We start from the raw sequence: 23,711 nt of genomic DNA, 5'->3' as shown, positions 1-23,711 counted from the left end.
TCAGATTTTTTGACAGCTGTGCATTTTACAAGGAGTGACTTTAATATTGTCTTTTAAATCATAGATGAAAGTTGTTGAGTATCCCTGCAAAAAATGAGATCCCTGCAGGGAAAATACCTCATCGGATGATGAATCCCCATTTACACTTAGTTCTTGAGATCTATCGGTATAAATAGTGCTTAATTTTTTTTTGTGTAGTACCTATGAAACTAATTTGAATGTGATACTTTAAGAAAAAAAAATTGCTGCCTGTTTTTGTTATAAACCTAAAGGTGCACTTGATTTTTCCTTTTCGTTGAGGTGAACCACTGAGAGATATGTTAGTTCTTGGGGTAAAGAAATTTGAGGCTAGTGTTGGTTAAACAAATCCGTAAGTTAGTGTGGAATATATTCAGGAGCAGCACATTAAATGGAGCATATAGTGGGAGCTTTTGCACTCTACTGGGATTAAAGGATGACTCTGATGCAAAAAGATAACTAATTCAGGAAGAAGATCCATAGCTTTCTGTGGAAATCTTACCAAATCTTTTTTTTCCTTGAAAAAACGGAATGTACTTTTTGTACAAAAAGTGAGGAATTTGCATGGATACAGCTTTAACCTTGTAAAGAGTTATAGGGAAATTGCATAAAACTGTGATCGTGGTAAAGTGGGGGGGGGGGCTATGTTTGAGACGGCTTCCAGGGCAGCTTGGGCTTGCACGTGCTCCAGTGTGTGTGGTGGAATAGCACAGAGGTGGGCTGGGAAGAGCCGGCTCTGCTTCTCCTGTGGTATTTGCTCTTCTGTGGCTCCAGCTGATGGCACCTTTGTAGTACAAGAAGTTTTTGGTCACAAAGGGCATCTTATTAGCCCATAGTAGATTTATGTGCCAAAATATTATTTAAATCTTTGAAAACCTCCTTAGCACTTGTGTGGCAGATAATGCAATACTTGCATGTAGCTCCTTTAAAGTCAGCTTATTAGAGGCTTGCTCTACTGGTGGGAGAAATCAATATAGTCATTTGCTCTCTTCCCTTAAATCATATCAGCAACCTGTCAGATGTGATGCACTGTGTTTCATAAACTCACTAGAAATTATTAGCAACTCACTAGAAAATTAGCTTTATTTTGTTAGTGATTTTATTTGACCAAACCCTTTCTCACCACAATGTCAGAGTGCCTTTGGTGAGTAGAATATAGCTTTTTACTTAAGAATAAGTCCGTGCCCATATAAAAGTGACTGTTTTTCTTCTGTGACAGGCTTTTCTGTGCAGCTCAGGGACTTAAAAACTGAGAAGTATAGGTCCACAGAGATCCTGATATTGTTTCCCAATTATGCATCCAGTGAATGCTCCCAGTTCCTGGCTGCCATCTGGGAGAGCTGGAGTACTAGTTCAGTTGCTTTTAACAGTCGATTATGAGGAAGAGCATTTCAATAGAGAAGTTTTTTCAACACCTGCATTACCACCATACTGCTATGTATTCATCTATGTTTTAACTGAAGAACTGCATTAAGCACATTGTATGTGTTATCTTTCCTCTGCTGCCTTCAGTTAGGAGGTTTATACATTGATGTACAACAAACACAAACATTAATTTGGGGCTAATGGGAAATGAGTTTGGCCTTGAGTTATAGTGACCACAAAATGTGATGAGATCTGGCACTTGGTTTAATGATGGCAGAGAGTGGCACATGTAATCTAGTGACATCATGTTGTACAGTGTTGCATAAAGCACTAATATTTAATGTAGTCTTAAAAAGAGAAAAAAGCTTGGTTGTAACACTCAGTGCACCTTTGTGCACAAACATGCATACACCTATTTATGGCTATATGTTAAAGCAGTGGCCCACACTGTTTCTTAAATTTTTTGTTATAGCAAGAAGGTTTTATATCTTAATAATATGAGAAGTTAAGCAGTTCAAGAGCACAAAGCAGAAAAATGGCCTTCTTTAATTTTCTATTCTTTAAATTTCTTCTTTAATTATCTTGTTTATAATGATTGAAGGCTAAATGAGTTTCTTAATGAAATAGCAAATTGCATGGAAAGTTAAACCAGTACAAAGATACACTGTATTTTATTATTCTAGGGGAGTGTATCACATACTAATATAATAATCACTCACCTCTTGTCTTGGAGCTTTTTGACTTGACATAGCCATGGAACTTCCCTTTAAAGAACAGTAATTTCTTTAAAACCTGTTTGATCTGTCAAGTAGGTGTAGAAGCTTATGTCATACATGAAGAATATAGCAGGTTCGGCTCTCACAGATGATACAAATATGGTGAAGTTAATTGTCTTCGCCGGGGAGAAAATTCTTCCCCTCAATTATGTCAAATGCCAAACAACTTTTCAGAGGTAGGGAGGGAAACATGCCTAAAGGACAATACTGACACTGTGCTTTTCTAGTAGGTGATTTCTGTGCTTTATTTTTATTTTTACTTTTTTAATTGTTTAAGCTTTCAGGGTTAGAAGAATAAAATCAGCTACCTCAATTGCATTTTTGTTCTGGGATTCTCAGACTTCATAAATCCATTGCCCTTCTGTGGTCCTCTAAGATTTTCTGCCCGTTTTTGTGAAGACACATGCTTTCAGAAGACTCTATGAAGCTATGAAGTCGTGGACTAGTTATTTTTCTGCCAGTTTTAGCTGTTCTGCTGCTTATACTTCATATTGGTATCATTTAAACCCTGTCAAAGTCAACAGGTTTCTGTCACATTCTATGTTTTTAATATTTGGAAGACAAAGGAGAGGACTGGGCTTTTTACTTTGTTCTTTAATCCCTGGTCAGGACTATAGCCTTGTCTTATATATGAAGGTCTGCAGTTTTGTGTTCCAGCACCACATGATTCTTTTACAGAAATTTCCTGTCAGTGGAGAAGGAGCCAGCGAGGCTGTCATGGTAGGGGTTATTGTTTTGAGGAATAAAACTCCTTTTTCTCCTCTCTGACACTTTTTCCTCCCTCAGCTGAGTTTTTGTTTCTAGCTTGTGAGTTTTTCCATTGCATCTCATGGTAAGTATTATTGCCAAGAAATGATAAATAAAATAAATAAAAAAGGATTGGTGTAGGCAACTTTCTCTTCCCTGTCACCTTCTTTTGAGATTGTGATGCATGACAGCACAGTGGTGGGCAGTGCATGCACATGCGTGTTTGCATGCACATGTTTATACAAACATTTAGCATGCCCAACAGAATATCTGTACTGTGATTAAAAGGGTCTATGTGTGATATGTTTAAGTTCATCTGGGTAATTAGAGTTCAGTCTGGGTAACCAGACTGCAAAGATAAAACTGTTGTAGGAGTTAGTTTTTACAGGTTGGATGATCTGCCTGGCTGGAAATGTTAGGTTTCTGTCCATTGGATGGGTGGGTTTCTCACTTAATGAGCCCTTTAAGTCATCAAGGCTGAGGATGCTTGCTTTTAATTAAGGCTGCAAGGTGACGGACTTTTTCCGGGGAAAAAAGAACAATAGAAATCACAACCCTGTTCAGGGCTATTTCACAATGAAGGTAGACTGTTTCCAATGTCGTTTTCTTTTCTAGCATAACTGTACTATATATAGCCTGCCCTTTTGTGTCTTACTGTTCAGTAACTCTTATGGCTTCTTAAAGAGTATGTCAGTAAATCTCACAGTGTTTATATTTTATGTGGTTGGGGTTTTTTTTTTGTTTTTGTGGGGTTTTTTTTGCTGGTTTTTGCTTTACAAAAGTGCCCAGGAACATACAATGCAAGTCCATCATCCTTGCAGTGATTTAGAGGTGTGTGGAGGAACAGTCCATGGCCCAAGCTGCCTAAAAGTGGAGAATATCATTGTTAAGAGAATTAGATAACATGCAACAGTGACAAACTCTTATTTCTCCTGCACTTGACTCTCTCTTCTTGCTAAATGTGGCAATACTATCAAAACTATTCATTCTTATGGCTTCTCCCTGTCAGCATAACTGTTCCAGACCTTTCAGTGGCAAAGAACTCCATTCTGTTTGTGGAGTCCAACTTTTTACTCATCCTTGCATCTGGTTTTGTTGCCTTAAACCCCAGATATTTTCAAATTGACACAATATTGATCACAGTTGCATTTGGTTAAATTTGAGGTTAGTTTACATGAGTCAATGATGAAGTTTCATGTGACAGTCTTTTGGACATCAGGCATTCATTATATTTTAAATAATTTTTTGAGAAACTTTATTCAGCCATTAAATACACTTTCATTAAAACAAGCCCTTAGTATGCATAATTTAGATTTGGAATCATGGTAAGTTTGTTTTTTCACATTTCTTGGAATGTGCTTTCAGTTTAGCTAAACAACACTCTATTTAGGGCATAATTTTAAGAATAATTTTTGTAATTCTGGCAGCAAATGCTGTAATGTTATAATTATGCCATAAGCATTCAATGTTTTTCCATCATAAACTGGCTATAATCCCAGTTCTGGAATACAGCTTTCTTGTTGCTCTCATTTCTTCAAGTGATGGTGCAGTTTTGTCCACAGAAATGATTTCTTAATGAAGTCCACCGTTTGGGTTAGCTACAAACTAAAACAGCTCAAGAAGAAATATCTCTTTCCCGCTGAAGTCATAAATGATTTTTGAATTTTTCTTAAAGGAAATTAACTTTTAACAGTGAGCTAAGCCAGCATATACTGTTCAGAAACAGACTTGATTCTTGCATATATTAAAATACTGCACTCACTTAACCATCTGAATTTAAAAATTGGAATTAGTTAAACTAATACAGTCTAGTGACATTAATATACCTGTTACGTGTTGTGGATTTCAAAGCAAAACAGGACCTAGTGGTGTACCCCAGGGGTCAATAGCAGGACTAGGACTGCTTAGCCTCTTCATTACTGCCTGGCTGAGGGGAAAGAGTGCTCTCTCAGCAAGTTTGCAGGCGATACAAAGTTCAGAAGAGCAGCTCATGCACCAGATGGTCGTGCTGCCCTTCAAAGTGACCTTGACAGGCTGGAGAAACGGTCTGGATCTGACCGCAATCTTGTGAAGTTCAGCAAAGACAAATGCCAAGTCCTGCACCTGGGGAGGAATAACCCCATGCACCGGTACAGGCTGGGGACCAATCAGCTGAAAAGCAGCTTTGCACAGGCAGCCTTGGAGCACACCATGCTGACCAAGAGCCAGCAATGTGTCCTTGTGGGAAAGAAGGCCAACAGCCTCCTGGGCTGCATTAGGCAGAGGGAGGGACCAGCAGGTCAAGGGAGATGATCCTTCCCCTCTGCTCCACACTGGTGAGACAGACATGATGAAGCGTTGGTCCAGTCCTGGGCTCCCCAGTGCAAAGAGACATGGACACACTGGAGTGAGTAAGGACTTGGGGTATATGTTCTGTGAGGTAAGACTGAAGGAGCTGGAGTTGTTTACTCTGGAGAAGGGAAGGCTCAGAAGGATCTTGTCAATATGTGTAAATACCTTATGGAGGGCAGGGAGTAAAGGGGACAGAGCCAGACTCTTGTCAGTGGTGCCCAGCGAGAGGGCAAGTCAGTGGGCACAAATTGAAATACAGGGAATTCCATTAAAACGGTTTCCTATGAGGGAAGTCAAACACTGGAACAGGTTGACCAGAGTGTTTGTGAAGTCTTACTCCTTGGAGATGTTCAGAGCTTGACTGGACACAGCCCTGAGCAACCTGCTTGAGCTGACCCTGCTTTGAGTGGGGGGCTGGACTGAGTGGCCTCCACATGTGCCTTGCAGCTGCTGTGCTTCTCTGCCTTACGGCCTTTATGTCCATCTGCTCTGGCTCTGCATGTCAAGATGAGAAAATTACATCAAGTAATCTCAGCATCAAGATATGCAAAATAATTCTAGGTGTATATATATATAAAAAAATTGTTTCAAATTGAGGACCTGTAAACCAGAATCCACTAGAAAGTGCCTCTTTGTCAGCAGGATACCTTTATCTTCTTAGTTACTTTATGCAGAGGTCTCAGAGGTTGTCTGTGGGGCTAGTCCACCAGTTTCTAAAGTGATGTCTGCCCTGGTTTTGGCTGGGATAGAGCTAATTTTTCTTCTTAGTGGCTAGAGTAGTGCTGTGCTTTGGATTCAGTATGGGATTTGGTATGAGAAGAGTGCTGATAATGTACTGATATTTTCAGTTCTTGCTAAGAAATCAAGGACTTTTCAGCTTTCCATGTCCTGCTAGTGCGCAGGTACACAAGAAGCTGGGAGGGAGCACAGCCAGAGCAATGGACCCAAACTGGCCAATGGAATATTCCATGTCATGTAATGTCATGCTCAGTATGTAAATGAGGGTTGGCCAAGAAGCATGGGCTCTTGCTTCTGGGATTGTGGTTTTTGGTATCTTCTCTGGGATTGCTAGCGGGGAACGGGCTGGGCATTGGTCAGCAGGTGGTAAGCAACTGTTATGCATTACCTGTTTGTATTTTCTATTATTATTTATTAGTAGTAGTCTTTTATGTCAATTATTAAACTGTTTTTATCTCGATCTACATGTCTCCTTACCTTTATTCCTCCAATTCTATTCCCCCATCCCCTGGGTGGGTGAGGATGGGTGGGTGGTTGTGTCGTGCTTGGCGGCTGGCTGGGTTTAAACTATGACAAAGCCTTAGATGCTGAGGCTTTTGAGTCACCATCAGGTGTGGGTTTGGTAACATGAAATCAGGGGGATTGCATTGGTGTAAGACATTATGAGTAATACAGATGTGAATCAACCCGAGGTTTTGAAGAGGTGATCTAGATTTAAATTGGCTTTCAGTTCATATATAACTGACAGTATATAATTGACATACTTTCACTACTGAGTTTAAACTTTCCAGGAAGAAACAAGTACTGAAATAAAAAGCGGTATCTGCTTATAAAATAGGACCAAATTGTCGTACTGTCTTGCTGGTCCCACTATAGTAGTCATGCTCCTGTGCGCTCCCTTTTTTGCTCCTGGAGAGGGTGGCTGAGGTGGAGGGAGCATTGGTCTGATCCAGTACAGCTTTCTTCACATTAAACGCCTTTCTCTAGTTCTTATTCAGGGTAAGATCCTGAACTTGGGTAGTGCCAACCAGATAATAATCCAATTGTCTGTAACAAAGCAAATGGCATTTGCTTTGCTTTGTTGTAGCAAAAAGCAGTCATGTTTGTTGTGCCTTTGATCTCTATAAACTGCTGTGATGTGGTGAGATCATCTTGAGGAAGCACTAACAGGTCTTTCCTTGAATTTTGTATTCAACTGTATAAAAAGGAAGAAGGAAAAATGGACTTGAATATGTGCTTATTGTGATAATTAATTTCAATCAACAATTAGCTTGTTTTTCAAATTTGCCGTACGGAACTTGGTATTGGAATGGGATATTGGCAAATGACTTATTAATTTTCGGTGAAAACTAATACGTCTATCAGCTTTTCACTATGGTGCTAGTTTTTCTTTTTAAATCAGTAAGACTGATGGCTTCTCTTTCACAACTAATTTTCTCTATTGGTTGTATTTGCTTCTGTGTCTTGATAATCCTTCCAGTTACTGCTTTAGAAGATGTGGAAAGGGGAAGAATACGTGTTCCCTGAAGGTTGCTGTAAACCAGTCATTGCTGGTATGATACTCGATGAATGAAATATTTCCATACACCATAAAACTTTATCTCAAAGAAAGTCTTGAGAACTTAAAATAATGGTAAATATTCTGTACCCTAACTCTCGCAAGGGCTAAATAGCCTGGCCTTGATCCAGGAAGGCACTTAACAATGTGCTTAACTTTAAGCGCATTGAATATTCTTACTGGCATGAGTGAAAAATCAATGAAACTACTCACATGCTTAAAATAAGACATGTGCTTAAGTGTCTTTCTGGACCTCAGCCAGAGCGTTCAGTGTGCAGGATAGGCTGAATTCTAATTGTGGGCAAAAGCCAGTAGTGTTTCATTTTGCTTGTCTTGTGTGTTTCTGAAGAATTCATTGATATTGTCTGTGTTTATTTTAATTGGCCTCCATTTCCCATCTAAGCCCTACCAACTCCAAAGCTCTGGAAGTAAAATAGATGTGCAACTTAGGGTTGTCAAACAGCTTGTCAGGGATAGTACTTAGACTGTATATATTGCTATAGAGCAGGAACTGAACTTCAGAAAAGCTGGGAAAAGATGAGGTGAAACTTGATTGTTTTCTTTGGTAGCCAAGGTTTTAATATAGAGAGAAAATGAAGAGGAGAGAAGAGAAGGGCTGGTGACACATCGCACCTTTTCAGTTAACATAGTTGCTTCTTAGGAAACATTAAAGAATGCAGACAGATGCATTAATAATCTGCTGGCAGTGGCTGTAGCCTTGGCAAGTAGGCTTTCCTACCCACTATTGATTTTTCTGACTCTCAGGCAGCAATTTGCAATGGGTGGCTTGATCCCTTACCCTCAAAATGGGCAGTGAGATGAGTTGTCACGGCCAAAATAATTTTTCCTTTCTAACCAATCCCTCCTGTTTCTTCAACAGCATCTTTTACTGCTTAGATGACAATTTCCACTGCTGACAACTGTGAATGATAAAATATGCTATATTTAAGCACAAAGAGTCTCCATGTCTAGAGGTGCAAAATAACCCAACACAAGGCTACTGAGCTTTTTCACTGACACCAGCTACACTTGTAGAACCCAAACCATCAGCGGGTTGGGTTCTACAGTCTGGGACATTACTGGTTGGCAAGTGTAAAAGCAGTGGAGCCACAGTAATCTAGAAGTCGTCTTTGGTGTCAACTTTTGGTTGTCTAAGGTTGTTCTCCCCCCTCCCACTTGCCTTTTTCAACACCTAGACATTGGTAGTCTTCCACTTTTCTTCTCTGTGATTATGGATTCCTCCTTACATGTTACATTGCTGTTTGCTTTCTTTTCTATCCAGGTTGTTAGAGCCCACACAGCAAATTCTTTTTTTGTATACAGCCTTTGAGTTGTGATTGCTGATATTTCTTCACCTGTCTTTTTTACTGGAAATTAAAATTTTTGTTTCCTTATATATTGCATTTAGACTAGATGAGGGAGAAACTTAAGTAGTTTAAAAGCAAGTGACCAGAATAAAGGAAAATCAAGCATAAATGCTTTTAAAAGGGTTAAATCTGTAAAACTAGAAGAAACCAGTTGCCACCATTGAATTTTATATGTAAAAAGTATCTTCTGAAAATGCATCTCCATGAAGGAGCAGCTGCCATTTATTGGAGGGTTCTTCCACAATGAGTCTTGGGCAGTTTTGAATTAGTTTGCTTGTAGGTTGTTGGTTTTCTTTCAGTTGCAGAAGTGTGCTTGCTATAGCACTCTTAGCTCAGTTTCAGTTATCTTTCAAGGTAACTAGCAGTGTATGTTTTTGTGTACTTGCCCTGATGACCACTTATTTCTTTAAACTGTGAATTGCTCTTTTACTTAAATAAAAGCTTAATAAAATAATCTGTCACATACAGGATTTCATATGAATTGAGTAAGACTTGATTTAAGTTTCAAGTTTAGAAGGTGTATTCAGACTCAGGGATAGCCAAAGATCTTTTAAACAGTGAAATGATGTGTGCTAAAGATATCAGAGCCAAAATTAGAACTTGGAAGAGTGGATGGAAAATGGTATTTTATAGTTATTTTGCTTTCAACTGTTTTGCCCTTAGCTTTTCTAAAATCAGCTATCATGTTTAAGTCTAGGTCTATGAGTATATCTGTTTGCAGGTGTCTTCAATGTGACAGAGCCTTCTGCCACCTAGTGTTAATGTGAGTTCTCTCCTCAGCAGGGTATCCCCAGATAATTTATTAAATGTCATTATTTATTAATAATCACCCCACAATTGCTAGGCACTCTCTGTGAACTTTTAAAAATGCAGTTTCTGCACCAGAGGGTTTCAGAATCAATTCAATCCTCATGCACAGCTTCTTTGGATACGTTTATTGAGGATGCAGTTTGCAAGGTAGGTCAAGTTGTTATACAAGTAATCCATGGAGAATTTCAGAAATTGTGAATGTCACTCCTCTGTAACAACTCTGTTAGCACTTTTCTCCCCCAGGTGAAACTAAGGGATTCTGCCTAGCTCAGCACACTTCTGCTTTGATATCTGTGCTCCTGCTGGTTCAGGAAATTGTGTTAGCCTGAAAGCAGCCAAGAATCAAAACTAATTCAACAGAAATTATATAAAATAAAGAATTATACCATTTAGACACTTAACTCATTGTATTTTTAGAAGAGTGAAATGAACATCTCCCATCATCACTGCATTTTCCCCTCTAGAAATTTCACCAGGGCACAATAGAGAAGAATAAAAAGAATAAAATCCAGAGAATTGCACCCAGATTTCACAATAGAAATGTCAAACTGTTAAAATAGAAAAATAAGCTTCAAATGATACTTTCAGCCAAATAATAATAGCTCCTACCATATGTTGACAGATAGGAAACTTCTTAGGACTGAAGGAGTGGGGTTTTTTCCTTCATTCCCCTATAGTAATATTTTCAAGAGAAAAGAGCCACACTTTCCCCTTCTCCCCTCTAACTCTGTGAGCTGTCTTTGACTTTTCTGTGATACATGGTTCCTTTGCAGGTTGATGTTTGAGAGCTCAGCCAAAAGGCTGCACATGATTTGGGCAGATGCTTCTACTTCTTAGCCCAGCTGTGGTTTTGAGGAGAAGCCCTCACTCCTATCTCCTGCCTTCCTCTCTTTCCTCCCTCCCACCTCTTCCAGACCTTCCTGAGGAGTAGATGCTAGCATGGCTGAGAGCTGTAAACTTGATCCTCAACATCAGGCTGAAATGCTGACCTGATCAGCAGCAACCAGAACCTGAAGAAGCGTAGGGTCTAATGTATTAGAGCATTAGTCAGCTGCAATACAGGGCAGGCTGTTTTTTTCACCTTGTTTTGACCTGAATGGTCTCATCTTCTTTAAATAGTGTCTTTCAAACCGCAGTCTTTTTGCTTTCAACAATTATGTTTTTCAGATGCCTAAAGAAAATAACTTTGGCTTCTTACTATCTCAAATGAGTAACTGCGAGCACAGAGCAGCTCTGTGCTCGTAGTTATTCATTTGAGATAATTATTGGGTTTGGCGGCTTACTTATCTGATCAGTATCAGAGGTTAAAAACCCTCTAGAAATTCTTTTGCATCTTGTGCTATTTTGAGTCATATTAAACTAGAACTACCATACAACATGAATTCATTGCTACTCTGTCAGAGCAGAGGATGCTGTGTCACAGTGAAAACAAAGTAGAGCAGCTGACCTGGGGAGACAGTATTTTCAAAGCTGAAGTTATATACAGCTTTTTCTTTGTTCAGATCATGTTTTTTCCATCAGAAGTGATTTGGGTAGCAAAGCCTGTGGCTGTGGTAAATGCATTTCTAGTGTTACTTTCCTGCTCTCAGTCCTTTATGCTGGCAGGGGGGAGAAGGTGATGTCTTTTTTCCCCCTTAGGTCCAGCCTCATCGTTCTCACTGAGATCAGTGCCCTGCAGTGGCATTGCAGAGCTGTGTAACAGAGCAGGTAGATGGAGGAGGTAAAGTGGAGGAGGTGTGTAGGGGTGAAGGAGGCTATTAACTGCCATTAGTCTTCAGCCTGGCTGTGACCATGCCTGACACTGGAGTCACCCAGGGGCTCTACCCTCCCCTGCTGGGACTAAACCACAGCCCTTCAATGCAGAAAAAAACCACTCTAGAAGTGTGCTGGCCAGTCCATTTCCAGCCTTGAGCCCAAAGTCAAGGTCCTTACCAGAGCTCCTGGGGCAGAAGTATCTCCTCTCTATTTGTGGCAGGCTGTCCTCTACTCCGCAGTTGTGATACAACCGTGACTGTCCTTGTGATCTGCTGCCACAGAACTGCACATCAAGCAAAACGTACCGAGGTGTTGGGGAGTGGGAAGGCCTCTGCATCTCCATCCTCTTTCTGTACGTGTTCCTGAGTGAGTGCTCTGTTCAGAAAGGGCTCTGTTTGCCTCATAGCTGCATAATTTACATGGAAGCTGGTCCAGAAGGAATCTCTTTCATGTAGCTCACTCAAAGCCCCAGTTCATCAATATGGATTGCTTGCCGTGTGCTGGGGGATTTATGGTGCCCAGTGGGGTGTGCAGAAGTTGGAGAAGAAGGCAGAGAGTGAGGAACAGTAGGGAATTTTTATCCCAAAAGAAGAATTTTTGTGTCCAAATGAGCTGTCTTTCAGAATAAAAGTTTGGTGCTCTCTGTGGCTGCAGAAGAGATGCTGTATTCTCGGAGTTGAGCCCAGGGAAACGTTCTCCTAGCTGTGGGGAAAGACACAGTGATGTCTTTAAATCTGAACTTGCCCTATTGTTAAAAAAACCCAACAAAACCATAAAATAAGCCTATGAAAACAATCCTAACTTAGGTAGTGAGTTACAAAATGATGATTAACTTCCTCAGAATAATAATAATAATTTAAACATATTCCAAGTTCTTCTGGTGACCTTTGTCCTAAATGTAGCATGTGGAAAGAAGAGTGGAGTTGGACGGCAGGGGAAAGATGAAGAATTTGAAGATCAAGCTGTGCCAAAACATGTTAAAAAGAGAGCTACTTTGCATTTACAGACATGATGGCTTAATGGTCTTTTTAGCTATTGAAAAGAAAAAATACAAGATCATAGCTGAGAAAAGGCCCCTGTGTTCAATGACATTCTTCTCAGGGTCAAGTATGAGTGGAGCCTGATTTAGTCATAGACTAAATGTAGCTGCAGTTCTGCAGTCCCCTGAAGTGTAATCTATACTAGTCATGCAGAGTGAGTGCTTTGCTGGATTCCAGCTAGGACTGCAGTGTCCTTGTTATGCAGCGAGGCAGCTCAAGGGTGTTAAAATGCTTACTTGCAGTTGTTTGAGCAGTGTCTGCGATGGCTGATTGATTTACTGTATCTGGAAGTTCAGACCTGGAAACCTGAGCGAGGGAGAATGCCTTCGCCGCGGTGGCGAGGCTGGGTGTTGAGAGGACAGACAGCTGGCGGGTGACCTCAGGAAGATGACAAATGGGGGACCAGGTGCCCCTGCTCATCCAAGAGAGCTCCCAACCCCTCTGCTCGCAGAGGTGCGAGTTACGGAAGTCTCTTGCACTGAAGGAAGGCTTCCTGTGAGCAAGGTTTCTAGAAATAAACATTAACCTTTTGTTACCAGCTGAGTACACGGGGATAATGAATTCATGTAGCTATTTGGGCAAGAGTTTAAGCAGAAATCCTTTCAGTTTGAAGGAAAAAAAAAAAAATCCAAATGGTGATGGTTGTACATATTTTGGAGATGGCGTCCAGAACGCCAGCGGGAATGTGTGGTGCTGAGAGGTATGGTGAGCAACAAGAAGCAAACTGTTTACACAGCATAGTCGATGATGGTTCTTGACTGACATGTATGGAGCCATTAAAGTGGCTAAATATATTACTGGGTGGAAAGTGGGATGTGATGAAGCCCCCCCAACAAGTGAAGAAAGAAAAGTCAGCATAGAACTTGTACAAAATATTCTTTATAGAGTTGTAACATGTGAACAAAAAGAAATTGGATAGCCTTGAGTTTTTCTTTGCTGGCAAAGGATTAATGTGTTTGCAGGTTCTGCTTTCCATTTCCCATTTCTATTTTAAAACAGGCAGTCACCTGCTAAAATGAGGAGAACTTTCAGATAATCATTGTCTTGAATCTTCCCTGTCTGTACCTGTTGACTTAGACCAGCTGAGAATACGCCTCCTTTCTCTGAAGTTTGAATCTTGAGGATTATGGTGCACTCTAGCAGGTTTAGGGTTTTTTTTGGTGGTGTGTGTTTTTTTGTGGGTTTTTTTTAGCTAAAAAAACCCCAACAAAACATTATGACCTCTGTGATTGCTTTAACTTTTGACAGTGCATTCCAGATCTCCTGCATCAGCTCAAATTGATGAATCTGCTGCTTCTCTTGTATTGGTGTTTACATTTTCTAAGGTTGAAACTGTTAGATCTCATCTGAAGTGATGCTGCCTGATTAAATGTGTCATTTGATTATTATTGAAGTAAATATGCAGATGCCCATTCTGAATTCTGGGCTTACATGAGGTGCAAAGTGTGTTTATCAAGCATGCACTGGATTTACACACATGAATTCTTACTGAATGTGAATCTATAGTTCACATAATTCCTCAGTGTAAAATAGGTTGATTTAACTTGTTAACGTTTTTAAGATATTGTCTACAGGTGTAATTGGATTTTCACTTCCTTTGAAGATGGATATTGGTCAGCTTTCAGTTTTAAGAGGTTTATGTCCCATTTCAGAGTGCATTAGGTCTGTAGTCTTTAGTGCTTTAAGTGGATAGTCTTTGAGTCTATAGTCTTTCTCCACATAAAATAATTGTACCAAGTCTGATGCCTTCTTGGGTAAGACCCTTCAGTGAGACTGGAGTTGTGTAAAAATCGTTGTTACAGCACTACATGCAGAAGCCTGTATGCTCAGCCTGCAAGTAGTATCCCAGGACTGTCATTCAGCCCGTGGCATAGAAAATGTAGAAAATGTGTATTAGGTCAGAGTAATACAAAGCTTCCTTTATTCTGTAAAATCTTTTTCATCATTAGTTTCCTGTCTTTACACTTTAAATCATCTACTTCTTTTAAAATCATATCAGACAGTTTCTGTGGGTCAGAAGGCATTTATCTTTGTTCTTTGATCTTCACTTTTCATCTTAGCTTTAGGCAGTAGCATTGGCTTCTCGGTTACTCCAAAGACAAATGTTTATCTGTGTGTTAAATAAATGCGGGTACGTGATTCTGATCTCATGTCTATTTAAAATCTAGAGCAGCAGCAGAACTGCAGTGCTAGGAAAATGCTGAAGAACCAGGTGCTCTCTAAAACTTTTCATCCTTTAAACTTTTTTTTTACGAGTAGGAGAGTTGAGATTTTTTTTATGATGCATTCACTTAGGAGCACTGAAAATGTATTTTGAGATAGCTGTCACAAGAAAATTTCCCTCCTCCAGTACTGTTCAATATCTTCATCAGTGACACAGACAGTGGGATCGAGGCACCCTCAGCAAGTTTGCTGACGACCCCAAGCTGTGTGGTGCAGTTGACTTGCTGGAGGGAAGGGATGTGCCATCCAGAGGGACCTGGACAGGCTGGAGAGGTGGGTCTGTGTGAACCTCATCAAGCTCAACAAGGCCAAGTGCAAGGTCCTGCCCAAGGGTCAGGGCAATCCCAAGCACAAATACAGGCTGGGTGAAGAGCGGATTGAGAGCCGCCCTGCAGAGAAGGACTTGGAGGCACTGGTGGACGAAAAGCTGGACATGAGCCAGCAATGTGCACTCAAAGCCCAGAAAGCCAACCGTGTCCTGGGCTGCATCACGAGAAGTGTGGCCAGCAGGTCGAGGGAGGGGATTCTCACGAGAGCCCACCTGCAGTGCTGTGTTCAGCTCTTGGGGTCCCCAACATAAGAAGAACACAAATCTGTTTGAGCGGGTCCAGAAGAGGCCACAAAGATGATCAGGGGGCTGGAGCACCTCCCCTGTGAGGACAGGCTGAGAGAGTTGGGGTTGTTCAGCCTGGAGAAGGCTCTGGGGAGACCTTATTGCAGCCTTCCAGTACCTAAAGGGGGCTTGTAAGAAAGATGGGGAGGAACTTTTTAGCAATAGGACAAGAAGTAATGGTTTTAAACTGAAAGAGGATAGATTCAGACTAGATATAAGGAAGAAATCTTTTACAATTAGGGTGGTAAAACACTGGAACAGGTTGCCCAGAGACCAGAAACTTTCACGGTCAGGTTGGATGGCACTCTGAGCAACCTGATCTAGTTGAAGATGTCCCTCCTTATTGCAGGGGTTTGGACTGGATAACCCAAACTGTTCTATGATTCCATCCCCCAGTGTATTAGCTTTTCAGTGGAAATGTTTGGTGTCTGGATTTCATCACAAAAAGAGGAAGTTTTCAGGGAAAGTAGTATGGGAAAATTTGATTCCATTCTCTTCCCCCCACTAAGGATGGCTTCTTTGTCTTTGTGGCTTTGCATTTAACAATTTTTCTGCTGAAGGGTTCACAACTGTACTCACCAATGTCATAGGTAATTTCTAATAAAATCTGACACAGGTAATCACATCTATCTTAAGAGTTTATGTATGTGTTTCACCATTAAGAGAGAAAACCGTTTATGTGAAACATCAACTAAAAGTGCCTCAGTTTTTATCTTACACATGCTGGAGATTCTTTCACTGGTCACTGCAGTAGCTGAATGGTAAGGAGTGAAGCTGCCTCTTTTAGAGCAGGAACACTGAGCCCCAAGATGCTGCCGGGTTGCTGTTGCAGCAGGGCATGTGTAGCTTTGGGCTGCCAGGATCTGAAATGTTTGCCCTCTGGTATAACAGAGGAGTGAGGGAAGAGAGGGAGGAATAACTCATTACTGATTTCTACCATTGCAGTCAGAGCTGGCTTTGTTGGTAGACAGCTGTTTCATGGCTAGAACTACTTTTCTAGGCTGCTTTTTTTTTTTTTTTTCCCTGTTTCTGTGTCCGGTAGCAGACCTCTGTGCTGTTCCATCTTAGCTGATGTATGCTGTGGTAGACCTGTTTTAATTTTAGAGAACTTGTGTTTCACCACATGCAGTTGATGTGTACTCCTGCCCAGAGACACTCTCGCAGCATTTGAAACAAATTGCCATTTAGAAAAAGCAGATGGTAGAGGCTAAAAACAATCACTAGACGTCCTAGATTTCTTATAATGATTTGGTGGCTTGGGGTTTTCTTGGCTTTTCTACTCGGAAAAGTAATTTCTGGTAGAACAGAGTTCTTCACTTAGACCTAAAACTGAGAAATAGAAGTTGTAGGAGCCATGAACTCAATAAGGTTTCCCTAAATCTTCCATATAATTAGAGACCCATTAGAGTCAGTAGGCATCTGATTTTAAAGAACTTACTGCAAGATGAAGACTTTAACTTTTCCGTATTGGAAAGTTGGTTGAAATTTCCCTCTGAAGTAAAGGGGGGGAAAAAATTACTCAAACATCATCGAAGTGTAGGTATGTTTATTTCCAAGCAGTTCAAGCAAGCCCCTGGAAATGTCATCAAAGGTAAGGTCGGTTGGAACTGGAAGGTTTGCTCGTAATGCCAACTATGTGTTCAGCAGTCAGCTCTGGCAGCTTCAGCCCCTAAATAAGAGGATCACTACTGTGTGCCCTGCGTTGGAGGCATAGGTGGTGGTTTTACAAGCATGCTGTAAGCTTCCACACCCGATCGCATGCTGGTTTGAATGAGAGGACTGTGAGCACAGCCCTGTGAATCGTGACGAGTATGTGGCAGCTCTGCTGCAGTCTCTTGGGGCATGGGTATGTGAGATGGGCTGAGCAAGTTTGTGGCAAAGAAAAGGCAATGTGTGTAGTATTCCTCCCTTTGTTCTGGGGTCTGGCACTCATCTGACACCTTGGTGAGCTATTTCTGCTCACTAAGCTCTCAGAAAACTAGCTTAGCTAAACAGTATTATTAATAATAGACTAGCTCACTAAGCTGAATCTAAACTGGTGGAAATGCTTTCTGCAAGTGGGCTCATAGGGCTCTGAAGGGTGCTGGTTAGCATAGGCTCTCTTGTCCTCTGCAGGATTCTTCTGTAGCCAGAACTGTATCGTGGTATTTCTGTATATGTGGCTTTTCCTTGTACCCCTGCGCTTTAGGCTGTATTTGGTATTGTCCTGCTGCAAGAGTAACAGGTGACATAATCAGGTTAAAAATGAAGTATTTTTCTGTCTGCCTTGGGACTTGTCATACTGAGACCTCATCATGCTTAGCAGTTTTTTGACACTCACACTGATTGTTGCAATTGTATACACAGAGGCTTTAAAAAAAACACGCAAAACACCAGCAACAAACCAGCAACCAACTCCCCTCAGCTATTGCAGTGGGTAGCTGCCTGCATGTTTGCTGGTAGTGCTTGCAGCAAATCCCACTCTATGATAATTTTGTTGTCTGTTTTGTTGACTTCCTGGCCACGTTCAGATTAATTAAAACCGTTACGCTGTATTTATCAACCAAATGATGTCTTGTATCTTGAGGCAGCCATGAGCCTATTCCTTTCCAGGGAACAATATTCCCTATTAAGCTATTAAATAGATTTCTCCCATTTAGTTCTCCTTGACCTGGAGGGCAGAGGAGAGGAGTGGCTGATGGTAGGTGCCTCACTGCTGCCAGGGCTGGAAGCATGACCTCAGGCATAGTGCAAGGCCTGCAGGGGGTGTTGAGTTGGGCTTGTGAGGAGCCTTTGCTGAGTTCATGGTTCTGTTAAAGCTCTATTTTATGTTGGAACAGGCTGTGCTGGCTGGTGTTCAGCAGGAATTTCTGCCACCAATAATAGCTGGTTTGTTTGTTAAGATCTGAATATGATGATAGTGCCCAAAGAGTGTCTGTTAAAGTAAATGAAAGATTGCTTTTTGGCTTTTGGGGACCTCGGGTTGAGCCTGTAGCTAGTCCATGGAGGAATGAATTGCTGTTTTGGATGACTTCGATTACCAGCTTTCTGTGTGTGCTGTTTTTATCCTAACTCAGACATTACAGTCTCTGAGAAGGGGAGAGCCACACTCTATCTGAATAACACCTAGCAAAGACCTGTTCCCAAATGAATTTCCCAGGGCTATTTAATGAAGAACAGCAATGAACTGAACTCATTTTATAAGCAAATACTGCTTTGGCTGCATGGACTAACTGTGTGGTAGAACTGGTTCAAACAAAAACAGTTGCTTGGAGGAACTCTTTTTACCGGCTCAGGGGCTGTAGAGTAACCCAGGGTACACATTTCTCAACAAAAAACAGGCCAGAGAAAATTCAGTTTCTTGCCTGCTTCTCTCATCTGCCGGTCTCTGCAAGGATACTCCTGAATAATGCATCGATAGCTTGTTTTAGAGACTTGGTGAATCTAATGAAAATACTATCTCCAGAAAGATTCAGGAATGCAGTGTATACTACTGTGTTACTAATGCTTCACACGATTTTCCAGACTAGAGTAGTTTGCTTGCTTTCATGCAATCACTCTTTATTATTTAAATGATGAATCTGGAGAATTTCCCAGATCTAATGTCTGCCCCATTACTTTCTGTCTTGGATACTGCAGATAATCAGATGAGCAGTAAATCTATTCTGTGGAATAGAATTACATTGTCTTTTTTTTTCCTGTCAAACAACTTGTGAATGATTTTTCTTTTCTTCACCCTCATAAAATACCTAATAGATCAAAAAAAGTAAAATCTGTATGCCAAATACACAGTATTCCACATGTACCTCCAGTGATGCATCTACAGAGACACCAGTGGGAGTGTATTTATCTTGGGTAGACGGGGAAGATTGTGTGAAATAACCCAAGGCATGGATACTTTTGTTGGGTGGATAGAAGGAGATGCTGTGGTGTGTTTTTGGCTTGTTGGTTGGATGTTTTGGTTGGTTTTTTTGGTTTGTGGTTTTGGCGGGTTTTTTCATTGTTTGTTTGTTTGGGGCTTTTTAGCCTGGTTTGATTGTGCAGCTTCTCCATCCTCTCTGTTTCTGAATCTTTCCTGAATTTATCTGAAAGGAGACCACCCTGTTGAGCGGTGAGGGAACATTTGTCAGTGGTCTCGGATGTTACTGTCTGACGAGCAGGTGTTGGGGTCTCTGGCTCTCCAACGGCAATGCCACGCGGTGCTGAGGCTGGCTGGGCAGTGGGTGAAAAGGCACAGGGGATGCACCCACTGCCATGCCGGACGCCACTGTGTAGTTCTCCAGCTGTCCCAGTCATTCCCGATGAAGTGATGGTGACGCAGCCTTTGGAAGAGAGAAAATAGGGAGGAAACCCACCCCCAGGAATGACCAGCTTGATTCTGAACCTCTGCATCAAGTGTGAATTACACCTCTTTCCTTCAAAACAGGAGGCGTTTTTTTTTTTTTTTTTTTTTTTTTTTTTTGTGGTGATGAGAAACTAAAGGTCAGGAATGAGTCCCCTAAAGGCTCATGAAGAACAAAATACGATGTGTTTTAACTGACGTGAAATGTTAATGGGGAAGATCAACATCCAAAGGCTGCAGCTAAGGAAAGGGGGCTTATTTGGGCAGAGCCCGAAGCAAAGCGTGGGCATTACAGTGAATGGGAAGTGTGAAACTGTGGGGCAGAGAACACACAGCCCTTTAGCCCTGCTTAAAAATAATAGTGCAGGCTTTTTTTAACTTCAGAGTTTAGTCTGCCCTCAGTAAAAACAAGTTACATTAAAAAACTGTGCACCAAAAAAAGCAAACCTCTTTTTCCTGGTTTCTGCTTATAAGATTTACAGGTACTTAAAATAAACCTATGAAAAACAGACCTAGTGTGCTGGAATTTGCTAACTAGTGAGAGCAATTACCTCCAGGTCCCAAGACCTAACGGAGCTTGACTTTTTGGAAATAAAACTTGGCAAGCGCTTCTTCCTGCTGCTGTTGTAAAGGTGTACATGAAAAGATGTGCTGACCTCTGCCAGAAACCCCAGGAATCCAGTTCAGAGAGATTCTCCTGCTAAGGGCACAGCTGGATTCAAGCAGCACAGATGGGGATCGGTGTGGAAGAGCTGGCGAAACATTCACTTCTCATTGTGTGGCTTCAGCGTGGCAGATTCTTTGCAATTGCCTGGTGTACCACAGTAATTAAATGGGTCAAGAGCAGTAAGTTTAGATACTTAACAAGAAAATAAAGACCTCGCTTGACAGCCAGCAGCGTGTCCTGCTTGTTTCACAGGAGTAAGGAGAATTAACGCAGGTTGCCGTAGTAAAAGTTGATTTGAGCCTTTTTGGCAATGATTTGTATTGCTTCAGAGATCACATACCAATTAACTGTAAATGCTGTAATCGCTGTAAATCAGGCCCTCTTATGAAACTAATGCCCCAATTTCAGATGACCTAAAAAAAGGGAAACCATAGACTCTGCCTCTCCTTTTAGGGATATGTAAGTAACAAAATATAAGAAAAAGAATGAAAAACACACAATTAACTTCTGTTAATATAGAAATGTAAAGTAATCCCCTGTTTTCTCTGGACTGTTCTATGCACAAGTGGAAAATGAAGTTTATGCGATGAGATAAACATGACAGAAGCGAAATCTGAGATGGGAACTGATTTTTATAAGACTCTTCACTTTAGAGGGTGGAGGTAGTTTCACAGTGATATTTTGAAGGAAATTATTTGTTGCCGGTATCCCTTCATCATTCCTGGCCGGGCGAAGGAGCTCCAGTTTCCCACAGCAGTTGTAAAAGGCCTTTGGGAAGGATGAGATTTTTGTTTTAAAATATTAAGGGATGAGTAATAGGAATATTTTTTTTAAAAAAAAATCTATTAAATGCATTCTCCCACAAAACAGGAGCTCTCGGCAGACCATCTTCCCTTGCAAATTAGTGACTGGACCAGCTTTGCTGCTGTGTTTGTTTACTCCAAAAAGAATCTACAGTATTAAAGGGGTTTATGCCTGTGCTGATGGGAGCCAGTGTCCAGCAGTGAGGACCGGACTCCCATCGGAAGGTGGTACAAAGCAGCAGAGCTCACCTCAGCGTAGCCACAGGAGGCAAATTCAGTCTCTCAGCTTCAGCGTCTCACCAGCAATCACTCAGAAATGTTGCTCATGTCTGTTCATTGTGGTTATTAGGTGCAAGAAATACAGTTTTAAAAACTGTAATTAATCATTTCTAAGTAACCTCTTTTTCTACACATTTATGGCATCAATGGGTATGACTATTTATTATGTCTTACCTATAAAATCTGACCTGTTTTATATACTCTTTATGGAAACAGTGTACAGTCATAAATTAAAAGATGCAACTGTTTTGGATATTTTACTGGTGGTCCTGTATTTTCTTGCCAAAAGTGCAGCTGTTTTAGGTTTCTCGGGATAACATTATAAAAGGCTGTATGCGTTTTGCAAGTTTATGCTTGAATTGCCAAGCCAGAGGTGGAATGACTCAACCTTCCCAGGAGCAACATGTACCAAGTGATGAATCAAAACAGCTAGCTGAAGCTCAGTGGCTTACACGGCCACGGTAAAAGCAGTTCTCATTTATGGTATTTTACCTGGTGTTCATAATTTGAGATGGGCATTGTGCTGAGTGTGCTAGGCTGCAGCCTGCGTCCGTCTTTGTATTTGGTGAGGTTTTGGTGCAAAACTAGCTAGGAGTCTGGTCTTGTATCTGTCCTATGTGGGTGCAAGAGCTATAGGGTTACAGCACTGAATGAAAGCATTCAAGCCCCCTGAGCAGACACCTTTAATGGGAGCTCTTGGCATGCACAGCTGGGTTTGAGCCCTTGGAAAGAGCTAAGGGGAGCCAAGAGCTTGCAGCAGTGCCAGCGTGGGTAGTGTGTTTCAGTGTCAGTTCATCTGCCTGGCTGGTTTGGTGTAAAATTAGATGGCTCTGCAAATGGGTGATGATGCTTAATTAATGGTGAAGTTTAGAGGCTTCTTTAGCCAAAATGTTGATAACAGACTCCTACAGATCTGATTCCCCGTCAGCAGACTTAGTCCGCATACTGATAGGCCCAAGAGCAGAAAGTTCAGCCCTGCTGTCATCAGAGGATGAGCGCCCAGCATTAACGGAATGGAGCTGAAGCCCCCCGATTCCTGTGGGAGTGCAGGACAGCTTGGGAGGGGTCGTTGTCCTCATCATCTTGGAAGGAACTAGTGAAGGGGGGAAATGCAGCCCTTCCCCCAGAGCGAGCACAGAAAACACAAACCAGTGAGTGTGCTTAACCCTGTGCAGCCTGTTGCAGAGCGCCAAGGATTTTCAGCGCGCTGGCTGGGCAGCTTCTCTGAAGGTGCATCAGCATCGTCAGTGTGTAACTGATGGAAGTTTCATGCTGACACGTTCAGAGGTGGCCAGCAGCAGGCAGCTTGCGTCTCCTTGCTTACTCCCAAAAAGCAGCTTCAACCTCACTGCACTGTGAACTATGCAGGTGTTTGTGTTTATTTCTGCTCTAAAATAATGCTTGTCTCTTTTTTTAGGTATCTCAAACATGTACGAGCCGCCTCTCTGCAGGATATTGCTGGGGGCTACACTTCTTCCCTTGCTTGTTACCGAGCCTTACAGGATGCTTTCAGTGGTCTATTCTGGCACCCCAGTTAGCCAGCGTGCATCAGCCTGTGATCAAGGGACACCAAAGGGAGTGAGAAGCAAATCACGCCAACAAAGGTTGGGTAAAATTGCTGCCATCTGCACAACGGCTAAGCTGCAGTCACCTTCTTGTGTAAAACCAGGTGTGTTTAAGTGTTAAAGGGGAGAAAAAAAAAAGCCTGCACGAGAGCTTTGTAAAATGGTAGATACATTTTTGTGGAGGGGGAAACTTGTTAGTCATGTGGCACTTTGCTGAGGGAGGCTGAAGCAATAAGCCACATCTAATGGAAGATGTGAATAACTCAGCTGTGTATGTTTGAGGTTTAAAGAAATACACTTGTAAATTTTTTTAAATAAAGCCAGACTTTTTTATTAAAGTTTGTGGTTTTACTCTTATTGCAGGGTTTTATTTGCACAAGCATTTAAATGCCATTTTGATTATAACATTTAGTGTCAATATTGAAGCCTACATTCTCTTCCCATAAAACTAGTTTCCCCAGTTCAGACAAGTGGGTTTTTCCTCCTGCCAGCTGGATCAGATGAGAAACCTTGGAACTATGCTGACACAACTTTTATGCAGGATTCTTCCTGATGTCACTTGGTTCTTACCTTTGGAAAACAAGCTGAAAATGTTCCAACTGTGTTCCTCTAGAAGCAATCTAAGAAGCCTTGACACAAGGCTAGGTCACTAAAGTAGTCAAAATTGGGTTTGTTTTTTTCCTGTTTAGCTCTGGTGCAACTTTCCTGTCACGTGTTCAGGAGCTTCTTTTGGCA

The 23,711-nt window shown here is 41.4% G+C and overlaps 1 protein-coding gene across 1 annotated transcript in view; it reads left to right on the top strand.

Moving 5' to 3' along the window:
• The window catches only part of MNAT1 (MNAT1, CDK activating kinase assembly factor), an 89,882-nt gene extending 66,778 nt beyond the window's left edge, over positions 1-23,104 (top strand). The window contains exon 8 of the mRNA XM_026849221.1: positions 22,829-23,104. Coding sequence (XP_026705022.1) covers positions 22,829-22,949 — 121 coding nt within the window. The 3' untranslated portion in view covers positions 22,950-23,104. The remainder of the gene's footprint in view (positions 1-22,828) is intronic.
• The last annotated feature ends 607 nt before the right edge of the window (positions 23,105-23,711 follow it).

The sequence above is a fragment of the Athene cunicularia genome (assembly GCF_003259725.1).
Source record: "Athene cunicularia isolate RWA chromosome 5 unlocalized genomic scaffold, athCun1 chr5_part1, whole genome shotgun sequence".
In the NCBI taxonomy this organism is placed as follows: domain Eukaryota; kingdom Metazoa; phylum Chordata; class Aves; order Strigiformes; family Strigidae; genus Athene; species Athene cunicularia.
The sequence above is the reverse complement of the archived record's forward strand: the minus strand, read 5'-3'. Positions and strand labels throughout refer to the sequence as shown.